Genomic DNA, 26,222 nt, shown 5'->3' on the forward strand with positions numbered 1-26,222 from the left:
ACAAAGCGCAGGACATCCAATGTTTTAAATATCATATTTATTGTTGTCGTACATGGGCAGCCTTCCTTCCTCTCTTAGATGTGGCAGCAGACTGTTTTCATTCATCGCTCCCGACGTGGCGTTCATCCATCACCGGAACATTAGCATCGGCCCTCTGTGGTTGTTCAATGACAATTTTCATAAGTAAATGACAGGGGAACATTACGGCCCAAACAAATGTTCACATCTCAGCAGTATTATGTTGAATTATGCGGCGTATTAGCATAGTGAATTGATTTAAGTGGTCATTTTTCTTACTGTGGAGCAAACAAACAGGATTAGTACGTGCAGGACAACAATCAGAGGAAATGTTAGAGCGGCTCGTTGCGTCACTCGTTTTGGTTGAGAGTTCTCGTATCTGGGGTTAATCTCAGGGGGACCGTGACAGATGAGAGGAGGAGGAGGAGGAGATCAGGGTGAAGGTCTGCACTGATATACGTCCTTCCTCTCTCACTTCTTACTGATGACAGAGCGTTACATATAGCATGGAGGATAGATTTCTGCAGCCAGAGTTTTTTCACAGCTCTTCATCACTGTAGACTTCCAGAGCAGAAAAGCTAAGACAGCCTGACATCGCTCCTGAAGCTCAGACCATCACCAGTGACATGAAGAGCTTCGGACTCATGAAATGTTGTTTATGGATTATTAAAGGGTCTGTTTATACCGTTTAGACAAGATCCTGTTGCTTACGCTCTGTTGCGCCTCGTAGCCGCAAGAGAGTGCTTAGACACTGACTAAAAGAGCGACTGATCGTCATCACGTTGATAAAATGCTGGAAAATAAATGTTATGTTCCCGTTAGTATTTGGACCGCTGCTTGATGGCTTGCTGTTTGCAAATTACTTTATCAGCAACCAACTGCAGATCCATGTGGAGTAGCTGTTAGCACCTTACGTTAGCTGGTGAAGTAATTTGGAAAGCTAGCCATGTAACTAGTATTTTGCTAGCAATAATTTTAGTGAGCAAACAAGCTAAGTGAGGCAGCTAGCTGTAACTAAGCTACGTTGTGTTGATCTGAGTGGGTGAAACTGCAGCTGAAGCAGCTACGTGACTTTCCCACCATATCTACACGTCAGTCCACGATCAACCCCCTTCGCTCTCGGCCCGGAAGCGGAAGTCCCAACAAAATTGCTAAGTTAGCGATTAGTTAGCTATGACGTATTTCGTTAAAAGAGAGGTGGTTAAGGTGAGAGTAAGGGCTACATCTCGTTATTTTTATAAAGAATCACGTCTTCATGTTTTATGACTTATAAAGTGGATTAATGCGACATTTGGTCTTGTTTATTTACTGCACTCAGTCCGTTTCCATGGTGACAGTGAAGTGGAGCTCCAGCTCCAGCTGGACGAGGACATCTAACTGGCCTACTGTCCTTGTCCCAGTATACAAGCACGGGAGGGGAATCCATTTATTGAGCCAAGTATGTGCGACTCCTCTACGATAGGTGGAGATATGCCCCCTTTCAGCTTGTTAGTATTGGACCTTTTTCCTGTTGAGTTTTAGTAAAAAAAAAAAAAACAAACAGTAATTGTATGATGTACAAATGGTACCTTTAAAGCTAAGAGGGTGTTGTGTCGCTGTGACTTCCTGTGTGCCTCTCCAGTAAAAGCTCAGTGACACGGGCGATGACATCAGGGTGCACCAGGCAGTCTAACAGGTCATCTGTTGTTATTGTTGTGTGTATTGATTCCTCGTAATCGCCTGAAGAGTCCTCTGACGTCCCCTCTGCACAGTCACATGACCTACACTGAGTTACACCACAGTATTCCTGGCGCAGTCTGACAGCAGCTGCAGACTTGGCTCTTGGTGCTTCATCCGAGCCAACAGCGCGCTCCTCTTGACACCTGACATCACACATCCTGGAGGATCTGACCTCTGGAGCTTTTGTGATTTTCGGCATGTGCTCCCGCTGACAGCGTACAGGGATGAGGTTTGGTCCGAAGGGAACACTGAAGGGCGCAGGATCCCCGACCACATCGCTGTTTTTCCTGATTTGTCCTCTGGAGTCCCGCTTGGCTGGACGGGCGTCTCTCGGGTGCTGGGTCAGCTCGCCGTGGCAGAGGCTCCTCGGTCTGTCAGCACAGGCTCTCACTGCCAGGTTCACACACTGCATGTTCTCATTATGGGATGCGACTCCTTCCTGCAGAGACAGAACAGAAAACAAGCTGTTGCAGAGAGTTCCCCAAACACCAGCTGCCTGATAAAAAGCTGCCTCCAGGACGCTGATGTTTACTGTGGGTTTGAATCAAACATGGTGGGCCTGTGATTACAACCTTAACACCCCTTATTTGAGTTCTGTCACAGACAGATTTAAAGTCTCTGAAGTTTTGAGAGGGAACTTCTCCTGCACTGAATTTCAGAAAAAGGAAGCACAAGTAGTGGAAAAAAGAATCAACTCAGGAAGTCCCTGAATCTGTAGTTTGAAAATGAACAAATCATGTAGACAGATATTTATTCTTCCCTAAGTTGCTTGTTATTCTCCAGGAAAAGCAGCGAGACAAAAACCTGCTGTGGATTAATTTTACGTCCTGCTAACTATACTGAAACATGGAGCTTTGAGCCTGCAGTTTCTATCTGTGTGTGTTTTACCCTGTATTACATTCAATATTCATCTGTTGAAGATGTCACATGCTGCATGTAGCACGGCAACAGTATGAGATTTTCACAATACGATAACCGTCTCAGAAAATATCACAGTTTAACGTTATCACAGAATTGATCTGATCATCAGTGAGAATGATAGCATACCTTATAACTGGTATATCACTGCATCCCCAGCTGTAAATATCAGCTCTAGGTTTCATGGAATTTTTGACTCTGTGTCCACCAATACCCTAAAAAATATTTTATGGTTCTTTAAATTGATGGAATGTTAGAGCTGGGAAATAAATCTGGCATTATAAAATAAAGTCCCCTGAACTACACTGACTTATTTCTATATTTATAGATATTTATTTTTGATATTTATTTATTTCAGGATTTATTTCTTAGACATATGTAAAGTTCATAAAACTTAGTTTAGTTAATCATGAGAAAAACAGCGATGAAAAGTAGGCTACAGTACGAGGACTTTGATATACACTCATTGGCCACTTTATTAGGTACACCTGTGCAACTGCTTGTTAACGCAAACAGATAATCAGCCAATCAGGTGGCAGCAGCTCATTAACATTCAGTCATGTAGACATGGCCAGACTGGTTCAAGAGGACAGAAGGGCAACAGGAAGTCAAATAACCACTGGTTAAAAAGACGGTCCAACCTGGAGATAGCAAGGTGTGTGGTTGGTGAGTGTATATTTCTTAATTATATATCATTATCAAATCACTTTGATGCTTTGAAGGCACAACAGTTGCATTGCCAATGAGTATTGAGATGGTTGCTGGTTTAACAGCTGGTGCGTCACTAGAGATGTATGGTCTCTGTTAACATGCTCAGACTGAACAGAACCCTTGTTTCAGTGAGTATGTGAGACACACCACAGTAGAAACACTGACAATACTTTTTTTAAAGATTATTTTCATTGTTGATTAATCTGTCAGTTGTTTACATGATTAATTGATTAGTTGCTTAATCTATGAAATAGTGAAAAATGTCGATCAGCGGGTCCCAAAGCTTGAGGTGGCGTCTGCTAACGTCTTGTATTGTCCACAAGAGAGGAGAAACCTGCCCTTATTTAAGATATCTGTGCACAAAAGTATTTGTCATTTCTTTTCTTTCATTCTGTGTATAGTTGTGTTTTTGTACATTTGTATAATATCTGTTCTCATGTATTGATACTTGAGGATGTAGTGAATAGTACAATGATCATAGGACAGGTCTCTTGGAGGCCGTTTACACTTGGCCGGCTATTTTCATAAACGGACATTTCACCGTCTCCGTTTTCAAAAAGATCTTCGTTTACACTTACCCGTGTATATATACACAAGAGCATGCCAAACCTGTAGGTGGCAGTGTAACGAGAAGCTCAAGCCTTCCATGTATCCACTGTCACCATAGCAACATAGGTCGCACTTTTTACACAGGCGCAAGTTCCGGCGCATACTGTGACGTCGACTGCCTATAACTCCGTTTATCTCCGTTTATCTCAGTTTACATGCAAACGCGCAACCAGAGTTTTCCAAAATCTCCACTCTGGCCGGAGTTTTTAGAAAGACTCGTTTTCAGAGGAGAAATCTCCGTTTGCGTGTAAACGAAGGGCACAAACGAAGGAAGATGTCTCCGTTTATCAAAATCACCGTGTACGTGTAAACGGCCTCTGAAGCTCTCATGTCAGAGGCACTGATGAAAGTTGAGGACTGAAACCTTTGCTGCTGTTTTTACTCTTTATCATTTCTTTTGCACTTAGAGCACCTTCTTGTGCACAGGTTTGGATGACATAATCATACATCCAGCCCCAGCCCCCCTCTCACCTCCCTCCCACTGACTCCCATTCTAAAAAAATATCAAAAACCACACATTTTGATCCAGTTGTTAATGCTAATAAAGAAGAAACACACGATTTCTCTATTGTCAGCGGTTTCTCTGTTGTGAAAGAGGTGTGCCATAGAAATAAAGGGAAAATGAGAGTCCACAGGCTGGTAGTTCACCTCCTCCTTCTCCTCCTCCTCCTCTCTGAGGCACTGTCTGTCTCAGGTGGAAGTCTGTCTGAATCCAGCCTCCAAAATCATGTCTGTGGCTTCAGTGCCGGCCAGTCTCTTCTTTTTTCTCTCTGCCATTTCTCTTTGTCTTTTCCTCTGACTGTCTTGGGAAAAATGAGCTCTGTACTCACCCACCTCAACTCTACACTGCATTTTTGTAAACAAGATGGAGCTTTGTTTTGGTGACCTCAGCACTGTTATTAGGGGAAACCTTTGATGTGCTGCAGGCGCAGTGAGTGAAGGAGTCCATTGATGGAATATGAACTGGAACCCCTTGATTACAATTTTTGACCTCTTTCACACCAAAGGAACCCCTGACAACAGAGAAATATTGTTTTCTTTTGCTGCAATGGCAGTGGGATCAAAATGTGTGGGTTTTGGTGTTTTTTATAATGGGAGTCAATGGGAGGGAGGTGAGAGGGGGGCTGGGGGTGGGAGTAGGATCATGTCATCCAAACCCCCTTTGGTGGGGATCACTGGCCCATGTAGCCCTGTAATAAGCACCAACATGATCCACCGCAAAATTATTTTTGTGTCCCAAACCCCCTCTTGTGTGTTTTTGCCACCCAGCAGCACCCAAACGTGTTCAAACTGGCCTGAAAGGGTTAAAATCTTGAAACCCACGGCAAAAGTGACTTTTAAGTTTAGCTAAGACCTAGAAAGGAAAAATCAATACAGAAAAGTTTTGAAATAGTACTTCAAAAAACATATTTAGGGCGAAGTATTAGAGGTGGACATTCTGGTCCACCTCTAAAAACGATGGATCGTGGATGTTGTTGAATTTGATAACAAGCCCAAAAAATGGACTTGCATGCTGAAAATTGGGACCTCCAGAGCTTACCCAAAAATCACCCCCCTATGACCTTTCGTTTGACTGTGAGGAGTCTGGGAAGTTGGGGAGGTGGACAAAAATGTCCAGGGGTCATCCAAGGGCTAGAGAAGGTCCATCTCTGGAGCAGCTCAGCATGGCATGGCACCTTTAAACTGATAATGCAAAAGCAAATCGGCGCAGCATGGCTTGACTCAGTGCGGCCAAACATGACGATGGAAAAGACCCAATAGTGAGACGTGGGCAGTAAACAGAAGAGTTTTCAGACACCATCTTGGTGTGAAACATGAACCTGTGAATGTTTTACTACAAACTGTGTTTTGTGTTTTTCTCCTCTTGGGTGGCTGCATCACTGAAATCACAACATTCATATCCTACCTCAGTAGGATTGAGCCAGTCGCCAGTGTTGTCGTCACTTTTAAGGGCGCAGACAACAGCCTTGGTCACAGCTTCCCCAACTCTCGCCACGTCATCCACTTCCTGTGCAGGAACAGAGCGGCGAGCAAAGAGTGAGTGAGTGAGTGCTGCACATCCAGATAATTACACTGAGACAGAGACGCAGGCTGCAGCTCAGCGTGTTGTGTCTGTGACCTTGCAGGGAAAAGCTGGAGAGGAACTCGCTCTTCAGATAAACATTTGTCTGGCTGTGGAGCTTTTCATGCGGCATGTGCTCCATGTTGTGCACACACACACACACACACACATTCATCATAATGACGGGATCTTTTTACTGCCAGGCTGCTTCATTACTCAGAGCTGAGAGGGGCTTTTGTCTGAACTCTGTTCGCATCAACCTGAGAGGAGGAGAGCTCAAGTGTCTCCAGTGATGTCACAACATCATCACACATTTAAGTTCTGAGCTGAGTATCAGGAGGAAGGAGAGACGTGTTTGTGCTTCTTACCAGCTCGATCCAGGAGTTGACACTGACAGTGACGGGATCCACAGACTCCACGTAGTGCCACCAGTGTCTGGGGACGTACAGCACCTGAGCAGAGGAGATAAAACTGATTAACAGTTCAGTGACATCATCGCCTTCTCTCTTCCCTTCTGGATAAACGTTAGCCATCCTGTTCCTCCACTAGATGGCAGCATACACCTTCCCCCCCACAGACTGTCAGGGGTTCATCCCATCATACAGTGATTCTATTAAAATGGGCGGGGCTTATTGATCCCCTGCCTCCTCAGCAGAGCCGCTTCATTCATGGTCTGCAGTCTGACAAGACAGGAGGAACGATGTGTCCTGTGATTTGATTTGCAGAGGTGGAGCCGACCTGTAGGGTCAGGATCTGCCTCCAGTACATGACCACCTCACTGCGGGTCTAAAGGACCAGACTCAGGTCATGTGATAACACCTGAGCCAGTTCTATTATGAGAGGATTATGGGCCCCTGGGCACAGACGTGCAGAGGGCCCAAACACCTCTCCTTCACAGGAGCAAGACTCACAGACTTTATACACATATAAAGTTTATACACAGACTTCAGAACTGAAGAAGCTTCTTGGATGAGAGGCCAAACGTCTTTAAGAAACTCACGCACGTCCAGTTGCCTACGATACAACACTTAGGATTACCATGATGACTGAGAATCTTCACCGACAGACTTCATAGCTGCTTCGCCTCTTTTTGTTGTTGTTTGTTTGGCGTCTCTTTGTAGTTGTTGTGCATCTCTCTGTGGTCATTTTGTGTCTCTTTGTAGCTTCCTTTTGTGTCTGCGGTTGTTTTGCCGCTTGTTGTAGTCTTTTTAAATTTCTTTGTAGTCATTTTGCATCTCTTTGTAGTTGTTTTGTGTCTCTCTGTGGTCATTTGAGTCTCTACATATTTCTTTTGTGTGTGTTTGAAGTCAATTTTAATCTCTTCAGAATTATTTTGAATCTCTTTGTGGTTGTTTTTTGTCTCTTCATGGTCATTTTGAGTCTCTTTTTATTCATTTTGAGTCTCCTTGTAGATGCTTTGAGTCCCTTTGTGGGTGTTTCGTGTTTATTTGTGATCTTTATTCCTTTTATGTGTCTTTGTGGCCAATCTTAGACTCTGTAGTGGCTTTGCATCTCTCTGTGTGTCTTTGTGGAAGTTTTGCTGCTTTACATAGCTGTATGTCTCTTTGTGTCTCTTGCAGCTGTTTTGCATCTCTTTGTAGTTATTTGTGTCTCTCTGTAGTAGTTTTATGTTTCTTTGTAGTAGTTTTGTTTCTTTGTGGTTTCTTGAGTCTCCTCCTGGTCGGCACGTGTTGATTTGACCAACACTTTGCAGAAGAAGGTCAGAACTGTAACTTTAGACACCTGTGTCTGAGCCTGTTCGACCCCTTTGTTGATCCATCCATGAATTCCAGTTACTACATGACGACTGTGAGATGTTGATGAAGTCACTGATCACCTCCAGTCTCTCCTCATGCACCAGCTCAGGCTCTATGATCATAAAATGAAGGTCTCCTGACTGTTCAAGAAACAAATGAAGCATCAGTAGGTGGTCTTCTCTGGAATCCCCTTCCTATCCACATTTAAAGGATGGCCTGGTTGACTCATTCAGACGTAAACTGAGCTGTCGCCTCATTCAGTCCACCCTGTGCACTCAACTACAGTTATTCAGTTTATGTTCAGTTTTCTTTGCACATGGTTACACACGTTACACATTATATTTTTAATGCCTCTGTGCTGGCGATAGTCGTAGCCGGAGGTGTTCTGTTTTCAGGGCTTCTGTCCGTTCGTCTGTCCCATTTTTGTGAACTGATATCTCGAACGCTTTGAGGGAAATTCTTTAAATTTGGCACAAATGTCCACCTGGACTCAACGATGAGCTGGCACACGGGGGCGTACAGCTGTGGAACGGTAATTCTAATTCTGTCTGTATCCAGGTATAAATGTACTATATGTAATTTATGTGCATACTGTGTATTGTTGTATTTTACTGCAGATTTTCTTTTTTAAAAAGTATTTCAAACATTTTTGTTATAATATTCTCCGCATAATTTATCTTGCTGTTTTCATTCTTATACATTTTGCTAATGATCATTATTCCTTTATTTTATGTGCAGCCATTTGGGACAGACTGACTTGACTTGAAGCTCTGAAGGCTTGGAAATAGACCTTTTCCTCCTGATGCTCCCAAAGGTTCAGAACGAACATCACGGCTCCAAATTACTTTGAGTCTGGTGACTTTGAGTCTACCTTGATGGACCTTTAGTGATTAAAAAGTAGCTGGTAAAACTGAGGAAATTAAAGAGCTGGGACTGTTTGGCCATCATCATTTCCATTAGGTGGAATCAGTGTAAATGACTTTGTGAAGCATCAGCTGTAACCCCGACCCACACACTGCTCCACCAGCCTTCAGAGCTAGGTGACAGCTGGCGTTGGTGGTGCTGATAGGAGCGTATTTAGTGCACCACAGGAGCTCAGGCGCAGGCAGATAGTGAAAAGAGACAGATGGCTAATTGCTTTGTCACCATTTTGACTCTTGGGGAACAAAACAATGCAGCTGGAATCTGAAACAAGTCAAAGTGGGACACACACATCAAAGAGTTCCACAGTAATTCAGAGTTGGGAAACTACTTCAAAAGTGGCTGAGGACATTTCGGAAAATTAGGGCACCGTGACAGCCACCCTCTGATTGCACAACACCTCAATCATAACTCTGAGTCCCTCTGAACTCACCTGGCTGTGAAGCAGAGCAGAGGACGGGAACTCATCTGCTCCGTCAGTCCATCTACTGAACTTGACCCTGTTACTTTTCTCCTGACAGGACGTCGAGAGTGATGACGCAGTTTAACCTTCCACTTCCACATACAAGCTCCGGTGTATTGATGGCGAGGAGCTTTAAGTGAGAAGGCCAAATTTTAATTGGGACACAAGTCACGACCGTTGCGTTGCTTCACACTTTTATGGAGGACACCACGACAAATAAATCTCACTGTTGAGTCTGCTTTTACATGTTTGCAGCTTAGGAACCAATAAAGCTTTATTTTATGGTTATTGCTTTCTGTGTCACGAGCAGTTCATCATATAAACGCAGAGCTACGGTGTTGCATAACATCAAGCTTCAGCACATTACTCAGGGTGGTTTCCCAACGTGTGAAACACACGACCGATTAAATTAACAAGAGGTGTTTGATGTCTTTTAGTTTTATGTTTGATAAGAAAAATGACACTGTACACGCAGCCCACTGTTGAGTATGGAGAACATACAACGTCTGCAGAGAGATGATCTTTGTAAGTCTTCTTTCAGAAGTGTATAAAGCGTTGCACCTAAAGTTTATTTTCATTATCGAATAATTTGCTAATTATTTTCTGAATTAATTGAGTCTTCTTTCCCACGAGAACCAGGAGACATTTCATACCTCAAGAATGACTTAAACACTCATCAGTTACCATGATAGCTGCCACTTCATTCTCTGTCAGTCAACTACACGTCTAATTAACTAATCACTCCAGCTCGTCTTGTTATAGATTTACATTTTTTAAAAAGTCTGTTTTATGAAACAGACTTGTGATTTGTTTCACAAGCACATTATTATTATTGTTACCTACCTACAACTAAATTAAAGAACAATGAGAATTTAATCATTATTGTATCAACCAGGGCCATTGTACAGCCTGTGCTCAGCGCCTTAAGGTGGATTTATACATGTGTGTCTATGCAGAGCCTACGCCACTGTGAGCATTTATACTTGTGCGGTGTCTGTGTCACTCTACAGTTACACCTCCAAGACACTAGTTGGTGGTAGAGTTTCTGAGAAGTGCTGTAAAGTTTGACTGATGGAAAACACACATTAAACACACATTAAACACGGCTTAATAGAGACAGTTTCAAACACAACTCAGCTTCACTATAACTCGCAGCATTCACAGACAAACACTTGTCTTTATCTGGACACATTTCCCCACAAATACAACATGCTAACGTTATTAGCACAAGCCTATGGCATTTTACATTGTATAAATTAGCCTAGCAGCTAGCAGAGATTTGCTCTGCTCATATTTCAGCCAGGATAAATCACACACAGTGTGTGGAGGCTTTATTGTCTTCACAATTTATTGTTTCTTATCTGTGAAATTAAAGTAAATCAAAGCTTTGTTTCCACTGAGGGAAATGGTTTCAGCTCACAGAGACAGACAGGACGTCTGCATCACTGTGACGTGGAGTTACATTTCTGGGGAGGTGCACATCAGGCTACAGCGTAGGGTACGGTGTCGATTCGATGCAGAAGTCCAACTCAAGTGTTTTGTGCTGTGCTTATGCCTTATTAGAGATGTACAGATACCACTTTTTTCTTCCTGATATCGATTCCGAACGCTGAACCTTAGGTATCTGCCGATACCGAGTACCAATCTGATAGCAGCGCGTAAAATAACAATGGATGGGCTATGAATTGTTGTATGTCTCAACTCCTAAAACTCTATGTAAAATATTAAGAAATAAATACATAATAGTAGAATGAATGCCATAAAACTTTTTTAATTATTATTATTATCCAGTGTTGACACAGATCAAGACACAGGTTAAAGTGCAGCCACACAATTTGGTAAAAAAGACATTTGACATGAATGCTTTTTAAACTCTGCTCCGTTTCCGTTTCGTTTGCCTGTAGCGTGCATATGCGTAATTACGTGAGGCATTACCTGGTATCGGACTGGTCATAGGCTGTACTCGCTGATACCAGATACCACATTTTAGGCAGTATTGGAGGCATTTCCAATACTGGTATCGGTATTGGTACAACTCTATGCCTTATGAATGTGAAACAAGCTGTGAGGAGCATGTGGACATGAGATGTACTTCCCATGTTTGTTGATTACTTCGTTCCTGTCTAAAACCCCCGGCAAAACCAACAGGCTTGTGTTTATGTGGCTTAACTTGATATGACAACTGGCTTTTCACCTTGATTTGTTTTCCTCTCAGCTGTGCACCAATGTGACAGTCCTGACGAACGCTGAGAGTGAAACCTAAGCTGCCATTGTTTCCTTGCACTTCTTTCAGATGGTTCCATTTTCAAGATCTTTCCTTTCTTCATAACCTGTGATAAGAAACTCTTCACTGAAAGAGCAACATCTTACTTTGTCATGAAATTAAATTGAACACCTTGAGACAAACTGATTTAATATATCGGGTCATTTTTTGCACATTTTCAGGTAGCAGCTGACAGCTCTGACAGTTCAGTCTTAATTTAATCAGACCCTGTGGAATTTAATGTGTGTGGAGCAGCAGGAGGAAATGTTTGAGCCCTTGTATTTCCACAGCGTCAGTCTCCTTCTACTGTGCATCAGTTAAAGTATTATGTCCTTATTTGTGAGTGCTGAAGAACTAGGTCCGTACCCATGACACTCTCGCGACACTAGAGTTGAGCACACCAGTTACACATACATGTAAACCAAAAACTGAAAGGATGCAGAAGTGATCAAGTTCAGCCCATAACATGACTTCTGTGCTGCATTATATTCTTGTATGGTAAAACATGTGTGTAAGGAATCCTGACCTGTCCCGGCTGCAGAGTGACGACGTGCGTTCTGGCTCCCTGAAAGTTAGGGAACCTCCTCAGGTCTGGGTGGAGAACATCCACTTGGCTGAAGATGCTGGACTCCTCATAGGGGATCCTGGTTGGGTAGAGTTTAACAGTGTCGTCTGGAGGGAAGAGGTGCCAGCGCTTCCTACGCACAGGAGACATCACAGTTAGATATGACGTCAGACAGAAAGACTGTTAGAAATTAATTCAGTACTTTTATTAGTAAATACAAGAAATTGACAGCAATGGACCCAGAATTGATTTGCATCAGGTGGTCATCTGTTGACAAGTGGTGACATCATTTGTTAGGTCACAAAATCATGGCACAGCCCTGGATTCACAGAGTATGGCTATAGCTGTCACTTGTCAGTGTGTTTTCAGTTCTTGAAAGTGAAATTTTGGTTGCCCAATAGTTTTGCTCAACGTTGGTTGGACTTCAGACCCTCTAAGGATTTGGATGTTCCCTTTTTCCAGTAAGTACATTTTGTTTTAATGGTTTCAAGCTAGTTACTTCTGGCTCTAAAAATCTCGAGGTAGTTTTGAAACTCGTGGCTTCAAAACTAGAGTGCACAATCCAGTGGGTGACGTCATGGTGGCTACTTCTATTGTGGTATACATACATTCACCAGAATCAGAATTCCAAATCTTTTTCATTCTGGACAATCATAAACACTTCTGATTTTAAAGATGCGCCACAGGAAGATCAGCGGTGCTTTGGGGCTCAGCCAATTAGGATCCTAACAAATAACAAACAGGGTCACCTGCAGATCCATCACTATAAAACAATCCCTTCAAAGTCAAATTAATTCTACTACAAACATTCATCCTGAATAATTTGGGTGTTGTTGTTGTAAAAACTGTGTCATTATTGTTTTGTGTTGACAAATGTCGTCATATCGATCAGCAGCGTCGACGAACAGCTCTGGCTGAATTTCATTCCCTCTCAGATCAATACCAACTAAAAGAGTCTGCGGGCCAATTACAAGGAGTGAGATAAACTGTTGCTCTGTGGTGGAACAGTGAGATAAGACACCAACAGACCTTTTCCCTTTAGTTTCTGGACTCGCAGTGCTCCATATAACGCCTCACCCTCAGCCTCCTTTTACCTCGCTCTCAGGTGAGCTCTGCCACAAATTAACTCTCCTTCAGAGGACAGTCACACTGTGTGAGCACTAACAGCACCCTGCTGCACCTTTCCTGCTGCTGAACATCTCCATGGTTTGTTACTTATCAGAGGAGGGGGTGGCTGAAGTTACATATAATTTTGCCTGAGTGAAAATGCACGACCCCTTTCTTCCCCATAAATAACCATATATTTAAATACCAACCCCAAAGGCAGGAGTCAGAGCTAACACAAAAAACAAACAGCACAGAGGGAGTTATCACCACAACAAACGGCCACTATCTTCAAATGTAAATCCTCTTTACAGATCGCATCATCACACCAGCTGTGTGTGCACTTCAGCAGAATATGGGCTCATGACCAAAAAACCACTAACATTTAATAAGCCTACACACACACACACACACACACACACACACACACACACACACACACACACACAGTGCACACAGTCGCCATCAGCAACATGTGCATATTAACTGTAACATCACAACAGTGGCAGCAGCGGTGAGATTAACATCTGTAACTTGGCACAGCAGCCTTCATTAGTTCATGAAAACGCCTTGATAATCAAAAGTTAAAAATGAAATCCTAGAGTTGAGAGAACTCCCAGTTTCTCACTGTTGTCATGCAGGCAGCCAAATGAAATGGTTTTTAGTGCAAAAGGTTTATTATGAGTACAATTTTAAGCAAGGTGTAGAACACAGTGATTATGATGAAATGTAACTGTTTAAACTCAGATTTAATTATGTTTCCTAAAGGAAAGCTTTTGCCGCACACAGGAAGGGGAATCGAGAATTGGCTCCAGCTGAGAATCGATAGCAAACTGGAATCAGAATCGTACGCCTCCAAGCTTATCAATACCTTTTGTAAATGCACAAACCCATCACTACAGGTGTGACAGTGCAGTCTCCTCTCAGTAGGTATACTGGATCTTTCTCTAACTGTTTTCTCTGTTGCTAAAATTGAAAATGAATGTACACTTCTGTTTTAGAAAACCAACGGTTACTTAAAGCTCCAGTGCAGGAGAGTACAGGAGGATGTACTGGCAGAAACTGAATATAATATCATCAGTGTGTTTTAGTGTATAATGACCTGAAAATAAGAACTGCGTTCTCGTTCCCTCAGAATGAGACGTTTATATCTACACAGGGAGCAGGTCCTCGTCTACAGAGATCACCATGTTGCCCCGTCATGTTTCTACAGTAGCCCAGAACGGACAAACCAAACTCACTTTTTTGCATCAGCCACCTTAGTCAACTTAGCAGACCCTCCACGACAAGTGGCGTAAAAAAAAACCACACAGATTTTTTTTTTTACCTGAAACACTTTACTGGTTTATATCAACAGGTCTGTTTGTTTTCTTCTAACCAGGAGTGTCAGCTGGTTGTAATCTGTAATCCTCACTGATAGATTCAACTAAATCCCTCTAAATCTGACACACTGGACCTTTAAGGTTCTGGTTCCAAACCTGGGGGTCACCAAAACTTCATAAGGTGTCGCAAGACCTTCTTAATTTTAGGGGTGTTAAGAAAACTACAAACATAAATACACAGTGGGCCTATGTTTCAGCATTTTACTCATTTCTGTAAAAGAAATTAAAACTAAATTAAAGTGTTATTTTTAGATTTAGATTATTATTTAACATTTCCATTTAAAAACATTTCACCGGGCCTTCACTCTCTGCTGAACAGCCTCGTCCTGCTTTTAAAAAAGTAGCCTACGCACTTTGGAACTACAGAAAAACTAACAGAACAATGGTCAAACAAAAGGAAGATGGAAACACTGAAATTCTCAAAAAGGGAAGCCTATGGAATATGGATCACTGTTAAAAAACATCACGGAAAAAGGTCATAAAAGAATCAATAAGAACTTAAATCTGAATCAATACGCACAGAAAATAATCTGCTCAAAATTCATCACAATGACTCATTTTACAAAAAACTTCCTGCAGTTAGACGTCTGGGTTCATTTACATCTTATCGTCTGTTCTGTACTCTTATTGTTCTGCATTTAATATTATATGGAATATCCATAAAATATTTCATGTAGTCAGGCGTCATCAGTTTACTCAACAATAGAGAAGAGGTCTCTTCAGGTAAAAGGCTGGGAACTGCTGCTTCAAGGAAAAGAACAACTGTAATTCCACACTTTGTAAATACAAGTTAAAGTCCTGAGTTCAAAACCTCACCTAAGTAAAAGTGTGTGTTATCAGTAAAATGAACTTAAAGTACAAAAAGTAAAAGAAGAAAGTCAGTGTTTTCCTGTTCAACATGATGTTTGTGGATTAATATTCCTGCTGTGATCCGTCTTACCGTCCCTGTACCTGCAGCACCAGGTTAAAGCCGTAAGAGTCCAGGTGACACGGCGTGTTGGCCCCCGCTGTGCCGATCCATAAGGTGCTCTCCCTGCCAGTACGCCCCTCAAAACCAAACTCAGACCACTTTACATCCTGTAAAACACACACACACACACACACACACACACCACGTTCAAATGACAATTATCAATCCAACATAATGTGAAAATATAAATACCAGTCTGACTTTTTAAATACACATCAGCGTTCCTTTTGTCCGCGATAACGATGTGACACAGAGACAAGTCTCACATCCTCACAACTGTCACAACTCGGCTATAAGCTCACCGACGTACCCCCACCTCATCACTGCGCTCACAGGGCCTATTATAGGTGACCAATGGAGGCGTCTGTGTGGAGAAACCAAGCTACAATATTTGTCATCTTTCAAGGGAAACTGGTCTGTCAATCACATCCTGTCAGAGCACAAAGGTGCAGCGATCACGACGGCATCCTGAATAATGAAGTCATTACCATACATGCAGGCAGCTGTAAATGACAGACTGGTCAATCTTGCCTTCAGGCAGGCTTTTTCCTCGGCGCCATTTATCCTGTAAAAAGCCCGTGTCTGCCCGTCTCAAAGGCATGAATGTCAGCTGCTAATAATTGCAGGTGGATGCCCAATAAAAATTTATCACGGAGATAAAAATGAAATGAATGCGTGGTGGCTTGAGAAAGGATGGCACTTTTATGTCTTTACCTAGCGGAGGACGAGAATAGAAACTAATATAAAGTCGTTATGGGCGAAAGCTTCACATTTTAATTGAAAATGTCAAAACAAGAGAAAACAATGTGAGAATATAAATGAGCATCCTGGAAAAAAAACACTATAAAAGAATATTTCAATTTGTATTATTTTCCATTTAATGTTTAATTTGCTGATAAGTTGAAGCTATGCGACGACATTAGAAGGCAACAGCATGAATTATGTCTGAAATATGTTTATTATCATCTTACAGGGAAGTTGGCGTTAAAGTTTCTTGACTTTGACTCTGAGTGATGTCATACTTCTGGATCATGTATTAATCTGAGTCATACATGATGTATACACTCCCAGTTACGTGGTTTGTGTGATTGTGAAATGACTGACATACTGGCAACATATCTGAACGTGGGTGGTGCTCATCCCACCTGCGGGGCTGAAAACTGAAGCAGACGTGGAAGTGACAAAAACTGCAGTCCCTCCGAGAAATCAGACTTTCAGTTTTTCCAAGTACATTTTGCTTTCATGGTTTTAACCCTGTTTTTCTCCAGCTAAAATGAGCAACATCACAGTAACACACAGCTGTAAATACACCATGTTAACCAAGCTAGCAGCTAGCGTCGGGGTTAGCTCCACCCTCTCTTTCAAATATGGTCACTTGTGGCTCCAAAATGGTTAAAATGCCAAAGTCAAGGTATCAAAACAGGAGTTCATGGCTGCACCTATTATTTTATACAGTTTATGGTGAACACCCAGGTTCAGATATGTGACTGCAGCAGAATTATATTTCATAGTACGCACAAGAGTTACCCTCCTTTAACATCTCGGTTCCCACACACACATGTACACAGTCTACTCAGCAAGCAAGAGACAGATTGATTTTTTTGTTGACGTTATTGATGCCACCATAAAACTCTGATTGGCCTACAACATACATTTCAATGGGCTACATTATATGGTACAATTATATACTGTATCTGTGTGTCAGTTCAGGGCTGCAGCATTTGAAGACTGATGGCGTCACATCGGCGCGACCAGGGCCGTCCCATTTCAAAATCTCATTCAAATGCTGCTGAGCAATGCAGCCTTCTTTCCCAGGATTTGGAGGATGCAAAGATGAATCCTTCATGGCCCAGCCTATCCCAAGATGCATTGCGTGCCAGTAATGATTATATACTTAGTTAACTAACAGCTGTTAACTAGCTAACGGTTAACTGTTGTTAACATTACTATCAGCTAAAAGTACACAGCTTAAACAATCTTTGGGTCCATGATTTAGGGCTAACTAACTTACTAGCTTACTCCATCTTTTGTCAAGCGCAGCTGGTTGCTAGGTTACAGGAACACCAAAGGGTCAGAGCGAGAACAACTGGTGATGCAACCAGGAAATCCTGCACAGACCAGACCGTCCCATTTCAGGGAGTTTTCAATTTGTCTGATGCGGTCTTCAAAGAACGGAGCTGACGTCAACCGCGAAGGCCGCGTCCTTCAAAGGCTGCAGCCCCTGAACTGAGACACAGCTTGTATTGAATATAGAGAGACACACGTGCAGTAACAGCTGGCGTTAAAGGGACAGTTCTCTCACCTGTAGAGCTGTTTATCAGTCGAGATAGTTTTGATGTGAGCTGCACAATCTAGACTGACTACTTCGATTCGAGGGTGAACTGTCACTTTAAGTCGTCAAACTTTCTTCACCACAGGCCCAAAATTTCAGGAGCTTTCATCTTGTGACAGAATCACTTAAAACACAATTCAATGACTGGTCGGTCAGAAAAAACTGTTGGCTCGACCTGAATCATCTCTTGCTAATTAACACCTCTCATGCAGACCTGCTGTAATGTTTCCATAATTAAACTACCGATGAAACGCTGTGTGCTTTTCAAAAAGCCTTCTGGTTACTGTGATTGACTCAGACATCTGAGGTGGTAATTAACCATCACTGATCTCCCATTGTTTAAACATGTCTGTGGAATGTTATTTCAGGAACCGTTATAAAAGTGACCTGACATTTTAATGTTAATTTAATGTTCGCAGCGGGCTGATTACCTCAAACATGGAAGGCTGGTCTTGAAATAACATGGCGATGTATTTGTAGTCAGCGTAGGCCCAGTACTGTGAGCGGGGGTATTTAAAGAAAGGTCCTACGTCTGCCTCGGCCTGGTCCTGCGTCCAGCTGAGAAACTGCTGCAGTCTGGCCTCCACGTAGGAGCACTGGGTCTCAAACAAAGGTGCTGAGAGAATAAAAGAAAAGTACAAGGCAGAGAGTAGTCACTGGAAAATTATGATAAAGTTTCTGTAAAACAATTTCTATGCTAAAAAGAAACCCAATTCATAAAGCAGGATTCGTGCTCGATGCATCATCACGGAGGCATGGCATTTTATTTTACACACTTTTATGAGAAAAATAAATCACAGTTGTAGCGATTTACTCGAGCGTTTGTTTTAGTAAACAAAGTGTGTCTATGGCTGAATGATGGCATTTAGAAGCGGTCGTGAGCGATGCCCTCCTGTCGGCTGTTGCAACTGGAAAAGATGATTTAGAAATCTAATTAGCGAGCTTTTATCAGAGGATGTGCTCTCTGTGATTCATCACAGGGGGAGTCACTGCTGCAGCCGTGTTAGAGCCACACAGACGCCAAAACACACCAGATGCTCAAAGACAAAAACCCGATGTGTGTGTTTTTTCTTCTGCTTATGTGGCAGTTTAAATCAGATCATTAAACAGCCTCTGATCCTTCATTAGGTCACACTAACTGCAGTCTAATCTGTAAATGATCACGTGTCAGAGGATGAACTGCACACGCCTGCAGGCATTCATTAGGTACTGACTAAATGTTAGGTGAAAGTCGATAACTACCACATGTGCATTAATGTGATCAAAAACAGAAAAGCTTATAAAAATACCACACTGAAATTGATAAATGATCAATTATGCAGGAACTTTTGAATGGAAAAGAAAATGGCTGCTGTTGCCAATAGCAGAGTGCTTTCTTTGGCAGGAGCGATTTGGATTAATGTCTCAGAGTGGAGTGGAAAGTTTGTTTAAGGAACTACAGCGAGTCCTCAATCATGTTTGTTTGGAGAAATGTTTCATGTACTAATGTATCAGAAAGTTAACCCTAACCCTGCTCAACCGTTTCATAGAGAACATTTTCAGTCACTATATCTTAATGAAAAACAAGGTGAACTCAACACAACCTGACTGAGATATCTGTATTCTTAGTGTAGACGTTACAGGGTTAAACTACTTCAGGACACTAATAACAGCAAAAGCTTAAGACTTTAACAAATGTGTAAATGCAGAAGTAGAAATGAATCTAAATGTAACAAGACCTTGTTTTTTCTTATTTACATACAGTACAGGCCAAAAGTTTGGACACACCTTGTCATTCAATGCGTTTTCTTTATTTTCATGACTATTTACATTGTAGATTCTCACTGAAGGCATCAAAACTATGAATGAACACATGTGGAGTTATGTACTTAACAAAAAAAGGTGAAATAACTGAAAACATGTTTTATATTCTAGTTTCTTCAAAATAGCCACCCTTTGCTCTGATTACTGCTTTGCACACTCTTGGCATTCTCTCCATGAGCTTCAAGAGGTAGTCACCTGAAATGGTTTCCACTTCACAGGTGTGCCTTATCAGGGTTAATTAGTGGAATTTCTTGCTTTATCAATGGGGTTGGGACCATCAGCTGTGTTGTGCAGAAGTCAGGTAAATACACAGCCGACAGCCCTATTGGACAACTGTTAAAATTCATATTATGGCAAGAACCAATCAGTTAACTAAAGAAAAACGAGTGGCCATCATTACTTTAAGAAATGAAGGTCAGTCAGTCCGGAAAATTGCAAAAACTTTAAATGTGTCCCCAAGTGGAGTCGCAAAAACCATCAAGCGCTACAACCAAACTGGCACACATGAGGACCGAGCCAGGAAAGGAAGACCAAGAGTCACCTCTGCTTCTGAGGATAAGTTCATCCGAGTCACCAGCCTCAGAAATGGCAAGTTAACAGCAGCTCAGATCAGAGACCAGATGAATGCCACACAGAGTTCTAGCAGCAGACCCATCTCTAGAACAACTGTTAAGAGGAGACTGCGCCAATCAGGCCTTCATGGTCAAATAGCTGCTAGGAAACCACTGCTAAGGAGAGGCAACAAGCAGAAGAGATTTGTTTGGGCCAAGAAACACAAGGAATGGACATTAGACCAGTGGAAATCTGTGCTTTGGTCTGATGAGTCCAAATTTGAGATCTTTGGTTCCAACCGCCGTGTCTTTGTGAGACGCAGAAAAGGTGAACGGATGGATTCCACATGCCTGGTTCCCACTGTGAAGCATGGAGGAGGAGGTGTGATGGTGTGGGGGTGTTTTGCTGGTGACACTGTTGGGGATTTATTCAAAATTGAAGGCACACTGAACCAGCATGGCTACCACAGCATCCTGCAGCGACATGCCATCCCATCCGGTTTGCGTTTAGTTGGACGATCATTTATTTTTCAACAGGACAATGACCCCAAACACACCTCCAGGCTGTGTAAGGGCTATTTGACCAAGAAGGAGAGTGATGGAGTGCTGCGGCAGATGACCTGGCCTCCACAGTCACCGGACCTGAACCCAATCCAGATGGTTTGGGGTGAGCTGGACCGCAGAGTGAAGGCAAAGGGGCCAACAAGTGCTAAACACCTCTGGGAACTCCTTCAAGACTGTTGGAAAACCATTTCAGGTGACTACCTCTTGAAGCTCATGGAGAGAATGCCAAGAGTGTGCAAAGCAGTAATCAGAGCAAAGGGTGGCTATTTTGAAGAAACTAGAATATAAAACATGTTTTCAGTTATTTCACCTTTTTTTGTTAAGTACATAACTCCACATGTGTTCATTCATAGTTTTGATGCCTTCAGTGAGAATCTACAATGTAAATAGTCATGAAAATAAAGAAAACGCATTGAATGACAAGGTGTGTCCAAACTTTTGGCCTGTACTGTATATATTGCTCTGATTTCAAAGTTTTCTTATAAAATGTATACATATGTATATTTATTGTATTCTATTATATTTATATCTTACTATACAGAGTGCTGCAGGAATGAGTCCTAGAATCTGGAAATGAATTAGCATTTTAGCACCTCCTGTTCCATCGTCTTGAAGTCAGTGGGTTTTTTGTTGGATGCCTGAAATAAGGTCCATTGTTAACACAAGCTTCAAGGGATAGTGCACCCAAAAATGAAAACTCAGCCATTATCTACTCACCCATATGCCGAGGGAGGCTCAGGTGAAGTTTTAGAGTCCTCACATCACTTGCAGAGATCCAAGGGGAGAGGAGGTAGCAACACAACTCCACCTAATGGAGGCTGACGGCGCTCACGTGTGTGAGCATGCCATGAGACATGGGCACCGTGTTCATGTGTGTTCACATGCTTTCGCTGGTCTCTCGCGCTAGTGCACACACGTGAGCGTGGTGCCCAGAGAGGCCGTCAGAGCTACAGGCTACAATGAGGCTAAAAACAGAGTTCAAATGAGGTTTTTCCAAACAACTTTTTATGTCGGGGCTTCAGGACACTTGGATCACTACGGACGAGCAGTATGGAGATATTTTGTGGTTTCAATGATGTGTTTTTGGACGTTTGAATCTGGGGCGCCGTCAGCCTCCATTAGGTGGAGTTGTGTTGCTACCTCCTCTCCCCTTGGATCTCTGCAAGTGATGTGAGGACTCTAAAACTTCACCTGAGCCTCCATCGGCATATGGGTGAGTAGATAATGGCTGGATTTTCATTTTTGGGTGCACTATCCCTTTAAGACATTTTCACGTTTTTTTTTTCATGGCCAACATGACATTAAATACACCAGTAAATACTACATTCATTAATTTTTAAGCTTTAATATGTCTTTAAAAAGGCGGTTTGGTCCATCACCACACAACGTTGTGTCAAGTGGCGAAATGAGACAACAGGACGTCATCACGGTGAACCGTTCAAACGTGGCTTTACAGCCTTGTTGTGGTTTAGTTTGTTTACAGTCCAACATTAGTCTACGACCTTATTTATTGCAAATCCATTGGAAAAATCCCGCTGACTTTTTGTCGAGGAATTTAGGGTGATATTAACTTCCAGGCTGTCCTACAAATAAATGTCAACCTGCACCACTGTAGTAATCGCTGGGAGTTTCTTACTGGGTCACCTGAATTGGATCTCATTGGTCGTGATGGGTGACAATAAACATGTAGATATTTCTGATCTGCTTGCTAGTGTCCAGTGTGTATCAGGTCGGCCTACTGAACTCCCAAATGCTAATTAAATCCCCAACTTTTGCCACCAGCTGTCATCATAGTGTGCTGCTCATGCTGGCTGCTATGGTGAGTGATCGAGGACTGATTCAACTGACGTCAAGTGGAAACCTCTGCCAGCCAAGGCCAATGCTGCATTCATGTGCACCTCAGATTATAGTTCTTCCGACTTCGGTGTGTTCATGAGCTTTAAGTTGTAATGTGGAAACAACATGAACACTACGAAGACGATATGTTGCATATCATTGCTCAGAGTGTTTAAACATGTCGATAAGGAAGAGCAAAGGAAACGGACCAGGTGAGCCATGAAATATGTTCTTGTTGAGATTATTCCCACACCACCTGAATGTAGCACAAGGCTGTGGAGGTTAATGGGGCGTCGGGTACTTTCCCCTCAAAGAAGGACAGATTGTTGGTCAGTGACATTTCTGTAACACTGTATGGAGCTTACACAGCCATCTACATACAAGTGGGACAGTTTTGTGAGGTGGGCAGCTCTACCTGTCTATGTGCATGTACTATAACAGAGTGTCACTGAGAAACTGACTCATCTGTCTGAACTCATCTGTTCTTACTGTTTGTCTCCTCTTTCCTCCCGAGTCTGAATCTGATGAGTTTGTCACCCAGACAGTCGGACAGGTGCTCTGCAGTCCAGCGGAGAACAGGCCAGCCACCGGTCATGTTCATGAAGACTGCAGGCTGCTGCAGATGATGCAGGATCCTCTGGATCTCCTCTGGGCTGAAGGCTTTCATGGTAGCCATGTTCTGTAGGACACACCGACAGTGGGTTACAACACTGAGGATGTAGATACAGATTAGCTGATAATCAACTGGTGTTTAAGTTGTTTAGTCACCAGTCACACACACTGTCACATATGTCTTATCTTCTGTAGAATAAAAGTGAACAAGACTGTGTATATTTTTACAACTCTACAGTGTGCTTGTTCCTCCCTCTGTGCTCCGTCAGTTCATGAACAACATTATAAAAACACAATTATCAATTATCCATATCAATCAGGAACCTGGGGGACATTTAAGGACAAGAGGAAACCCGAGCTTCCTTATTTTGTAGCATGCATGTACTACACATGACACTACATGTTATATTAATGTGAAGTCTCAACATCTGTCACAATGCATCACATTATTAACATACATTTTGGACGATCATGTCTGTACATTACACTGTGAACCTTTGCACACATTCCTTAGAAAATATTACTGCACAAAACTGTTCAGCTTTTAATTTTAAAACAGATATTTTGTCCATATGTTTCAACAATGTTGTTACATATTGATGTTGTCATTTATTTTATTTACGCTTCTTGACTGTTTGTTTGCAGTACTCGCTTTTAACTTTAATTTTATCAACTATTATTATTTCCACTACTTCTAATCTCTCAGCAGCTGTTCTGCCTGAGGTCCACACCAAACATAATGCTCTATACAAAAAAACACCACCACAACAACAACATACAAAACACAATACAACACCACACAGGACCTAGCTAAACGAAGGTCTTCTATGGAGATATAAAATGAAAGATATCCATTACTGAGGTGTAGTTACTGAGCAGACCATGACTAATTATGAATCAAAATAGCTCCTACAAAAATTATCATGATATTTCTAAATAGCAGCCAATTGAAATGTCAAACTTTGAATGGGCATATCTCATGCCCCGTATGTCGTAGAGACATGAAACTTTGCACAGAGATGCCTCTCCTCATGAGGAACACATTTGCCTCAAGAACCCATAACTTCCGCTTATATAGATTTTCCGCCATTTTGAATTTTTTGAAAAACACTTCAAATAGATCTCTTCCTAGGAAGTTTGAGCGATCTGCATGAAACTGGGTGAACATAATCTAGGGACCAATATCTAAAGTTCCCTCTTGGCAAAAGTTGGAAAACTTACTAAAACTGAGCTTCTATAAGGCAATGAATATTGCGGAGGGCGTGGCTCATCACATAAAGGTGTATAACATCTCAAGGGTTTCACCCATCACCACGCAACTTTGTAGGCATATGACCACACATAATCTGAGGGGACCCCTCCATTATTGACCCCATCAAACAAAATGGGGGCGCTAGGGAGATAATTTCTTATCTAGGCCTAACCGCCATATGGATTTTTACTAAACTTGGTAGATATGTAGAACAGGACGCCTCAAGGTGACTGGAGAAATTTAACTCTAATTGGCAACTGGGTGGCGCTATAACAACAGAAAAATGCTTCAAAATGGCTAAAATGCGACCGATCGCTGTGGCCCCCCTGTGGACCAATGTTGGGGTTGTTTTCTAATGTTTGGTATGACTAAGTCATGGTATGGTATGCTGCTGCAACAAGGGCTAGCTGCACCTTTCCCATGTGAACTACCAGTGTGCCTGACTTTTAAGTCAATACAATATATAAACACTTTAACTATCTGCCTTTCAACGTGCTGCCTCAACTACTAATGTACAGTTTTAGCCCACTAACTATCCCACTATTGGCAATGGTACTACTGTACTTTCAGTAAAGCAATCGTACTATCAACTTCACAAACACTCTGTCTGAATACATTGCTCTTCTTAATGGCTTCAGTTGACTATTTAATCTGCGATTTCCTATGACCTGTATCCCAAACACACACCATGTGAAACTGTACGTGGGTATGGACTAGTTTCCATTACAGCATCATCATCGATGTAGTAACACACACTGACATTAGATAATAAAACATATAATAAACTATTAATACCCAGTGTAGTGTTTATGATATAAGATCCTCCAGATTGTATATTACACTTTATAAAATCATTTAGTTATTAGCTATATGTCATTAGATGAGGAGTGCTGTTTTTTTTAAATATTTTATATACCACATTGTACTTTATCACACTATACTATGTTATACTGTCTTATCACTTCATTTATTATATTTAATTTTCATTTTGGTACATTATTATAGTGGATACTAATTGTCAGTACAGTATTTATTATCCTGGTGTATGTTGTTTACGTGATACAGGCCCCGGCTGACATCATCCACACTCACTTTGTTCTGACATGCTCTTGTACAACTCATATTTTTACCTCTACTCTTATATTAGCTGTAGCTCTGATTTTAGTTGTTCATGTTTCTTTCCCCTCTCTTATTTCTGTCGTTCCACAAAAGGGTTATCTTGTGTGTGTGTGTGTGTGTGTTTTCAAGTTATGTTCAGCTGATCTTGCTGATACTTTAATTCTTTTACTTCGCATTTATACTTCCGGTCGTCAGCTAACGTTAGCTTTACGTGACGTAATGAGCAACATTACGTAGTTTTGAGTGAGGAACTCTGCTTATTATCAAACATTCAGAAAGAACAAAGTAAACTTCTGCTCCTACAGAGTCTTTTCAGTGTCAGAGAATCAGCACTGATAACTGTATGTGTCCCAGCGATGCTGTTAGCTTGACTCCGTCTATGAGGGCTGTGTTAGCTAGTGACCAGCTAGTGTCCCAGGACGGCTAATGTTAGCTAGCTTCGCGGAAAGTCAGAAGTCTTCTGACAAAAACAACTCACCTTTCACTACACGTGCAGCTGAGCTCCAGGCGGAAGTAAACAAACCTCACATGACTTTTCCGCCTTCTTTATTCAACTGCAACGCCTCACTGTGAATCTCCGCCATTTTGGCTCCGCGGCCGCTGCAACAGCTCCACTGAAGCGAACGCAACGGGCGAGCCAAGATGGCGGCTCAGTAGCTACAGTTTCCACTACCGCTAACTATTTCCGTTC

The 26,222-nt window shown here is 42.1% G+C and overlaps 1 protein-coding gene across 1 annotated transcript; it reads right to left on the reverse strand.

Moving 5' to 3' along the window:
- Positions 1-20: 20 nt before the first annotated feature.
- hspbap1 (hspb associated protein 1) lies at positions 21-26,149 on the reverse strand. Its single transcript, XM_033618140.2, has 9 exons — positions 26,010-26,149; positions 23,038-23,227; positions 18,226-18,410; positions 15,433-15,569; positions 11,968-12,139; positions 6,406-6,489; positions 5,882-5,983; positions 1,587-2,176; positions 21-154 (listed from the first exon to the last, which is right to left on the reverse strand). Exons 2-8 carry the CDS (start codon positions 23,222-23,224, stop codon positions 1,595-1,597), a joined length of 1,449 nt encoding a protein of 482 aa, XP_033474031.1. The 5' UTR covers positions 23,225-23,227; positions 26,010-26,149; the 3' UTR covers positions 21-154; positions 1,587-1,594.
- Positions 26,150-26,222: the final 73 nt, after the last annotated feature.

The sequence above is a fragment of the Epinephelus lanceolatus genome, chromosome 14 (genome assembly GCF_041903045.1).
Source record: "Epinephelus lanceolatus isolate andai-2023 chromosome 14, ASM4190304v1, whole genome shotgun sequence".
Taxonomy (NCBI): Eukaryota; Metazoa; Chordata; class Actinopteri; order Perciformes; family Serranidae; genus Epinephelus; species Epinephelus lanceolatus.

Bases quoted from the DNA above. Each gene is read 5' to 3' on its own strand.
- hspbap1 (XM_033618140.2), bottom strand. From the start codon at position 23,224: ATGGCTACCATGAAAGCCTTCAGCCCAGAGGAGATCCAGAGGATCCTG. The intron at 15,570-18,225 runs GTAATCAGCCCG...TGTGTTTTACAG, and splicing joins ACCAGCCTTCCATGTTTGAG to GATGTAAAGTGGTCTGAGTT. The intron at 5,984-6,405 runs GTAAGAAGCACA...GTTCCTGCACAG, and splicing joins TCAACTCCTGGATCGAGCTG to GAAGTGGATGACGTGGCGAG.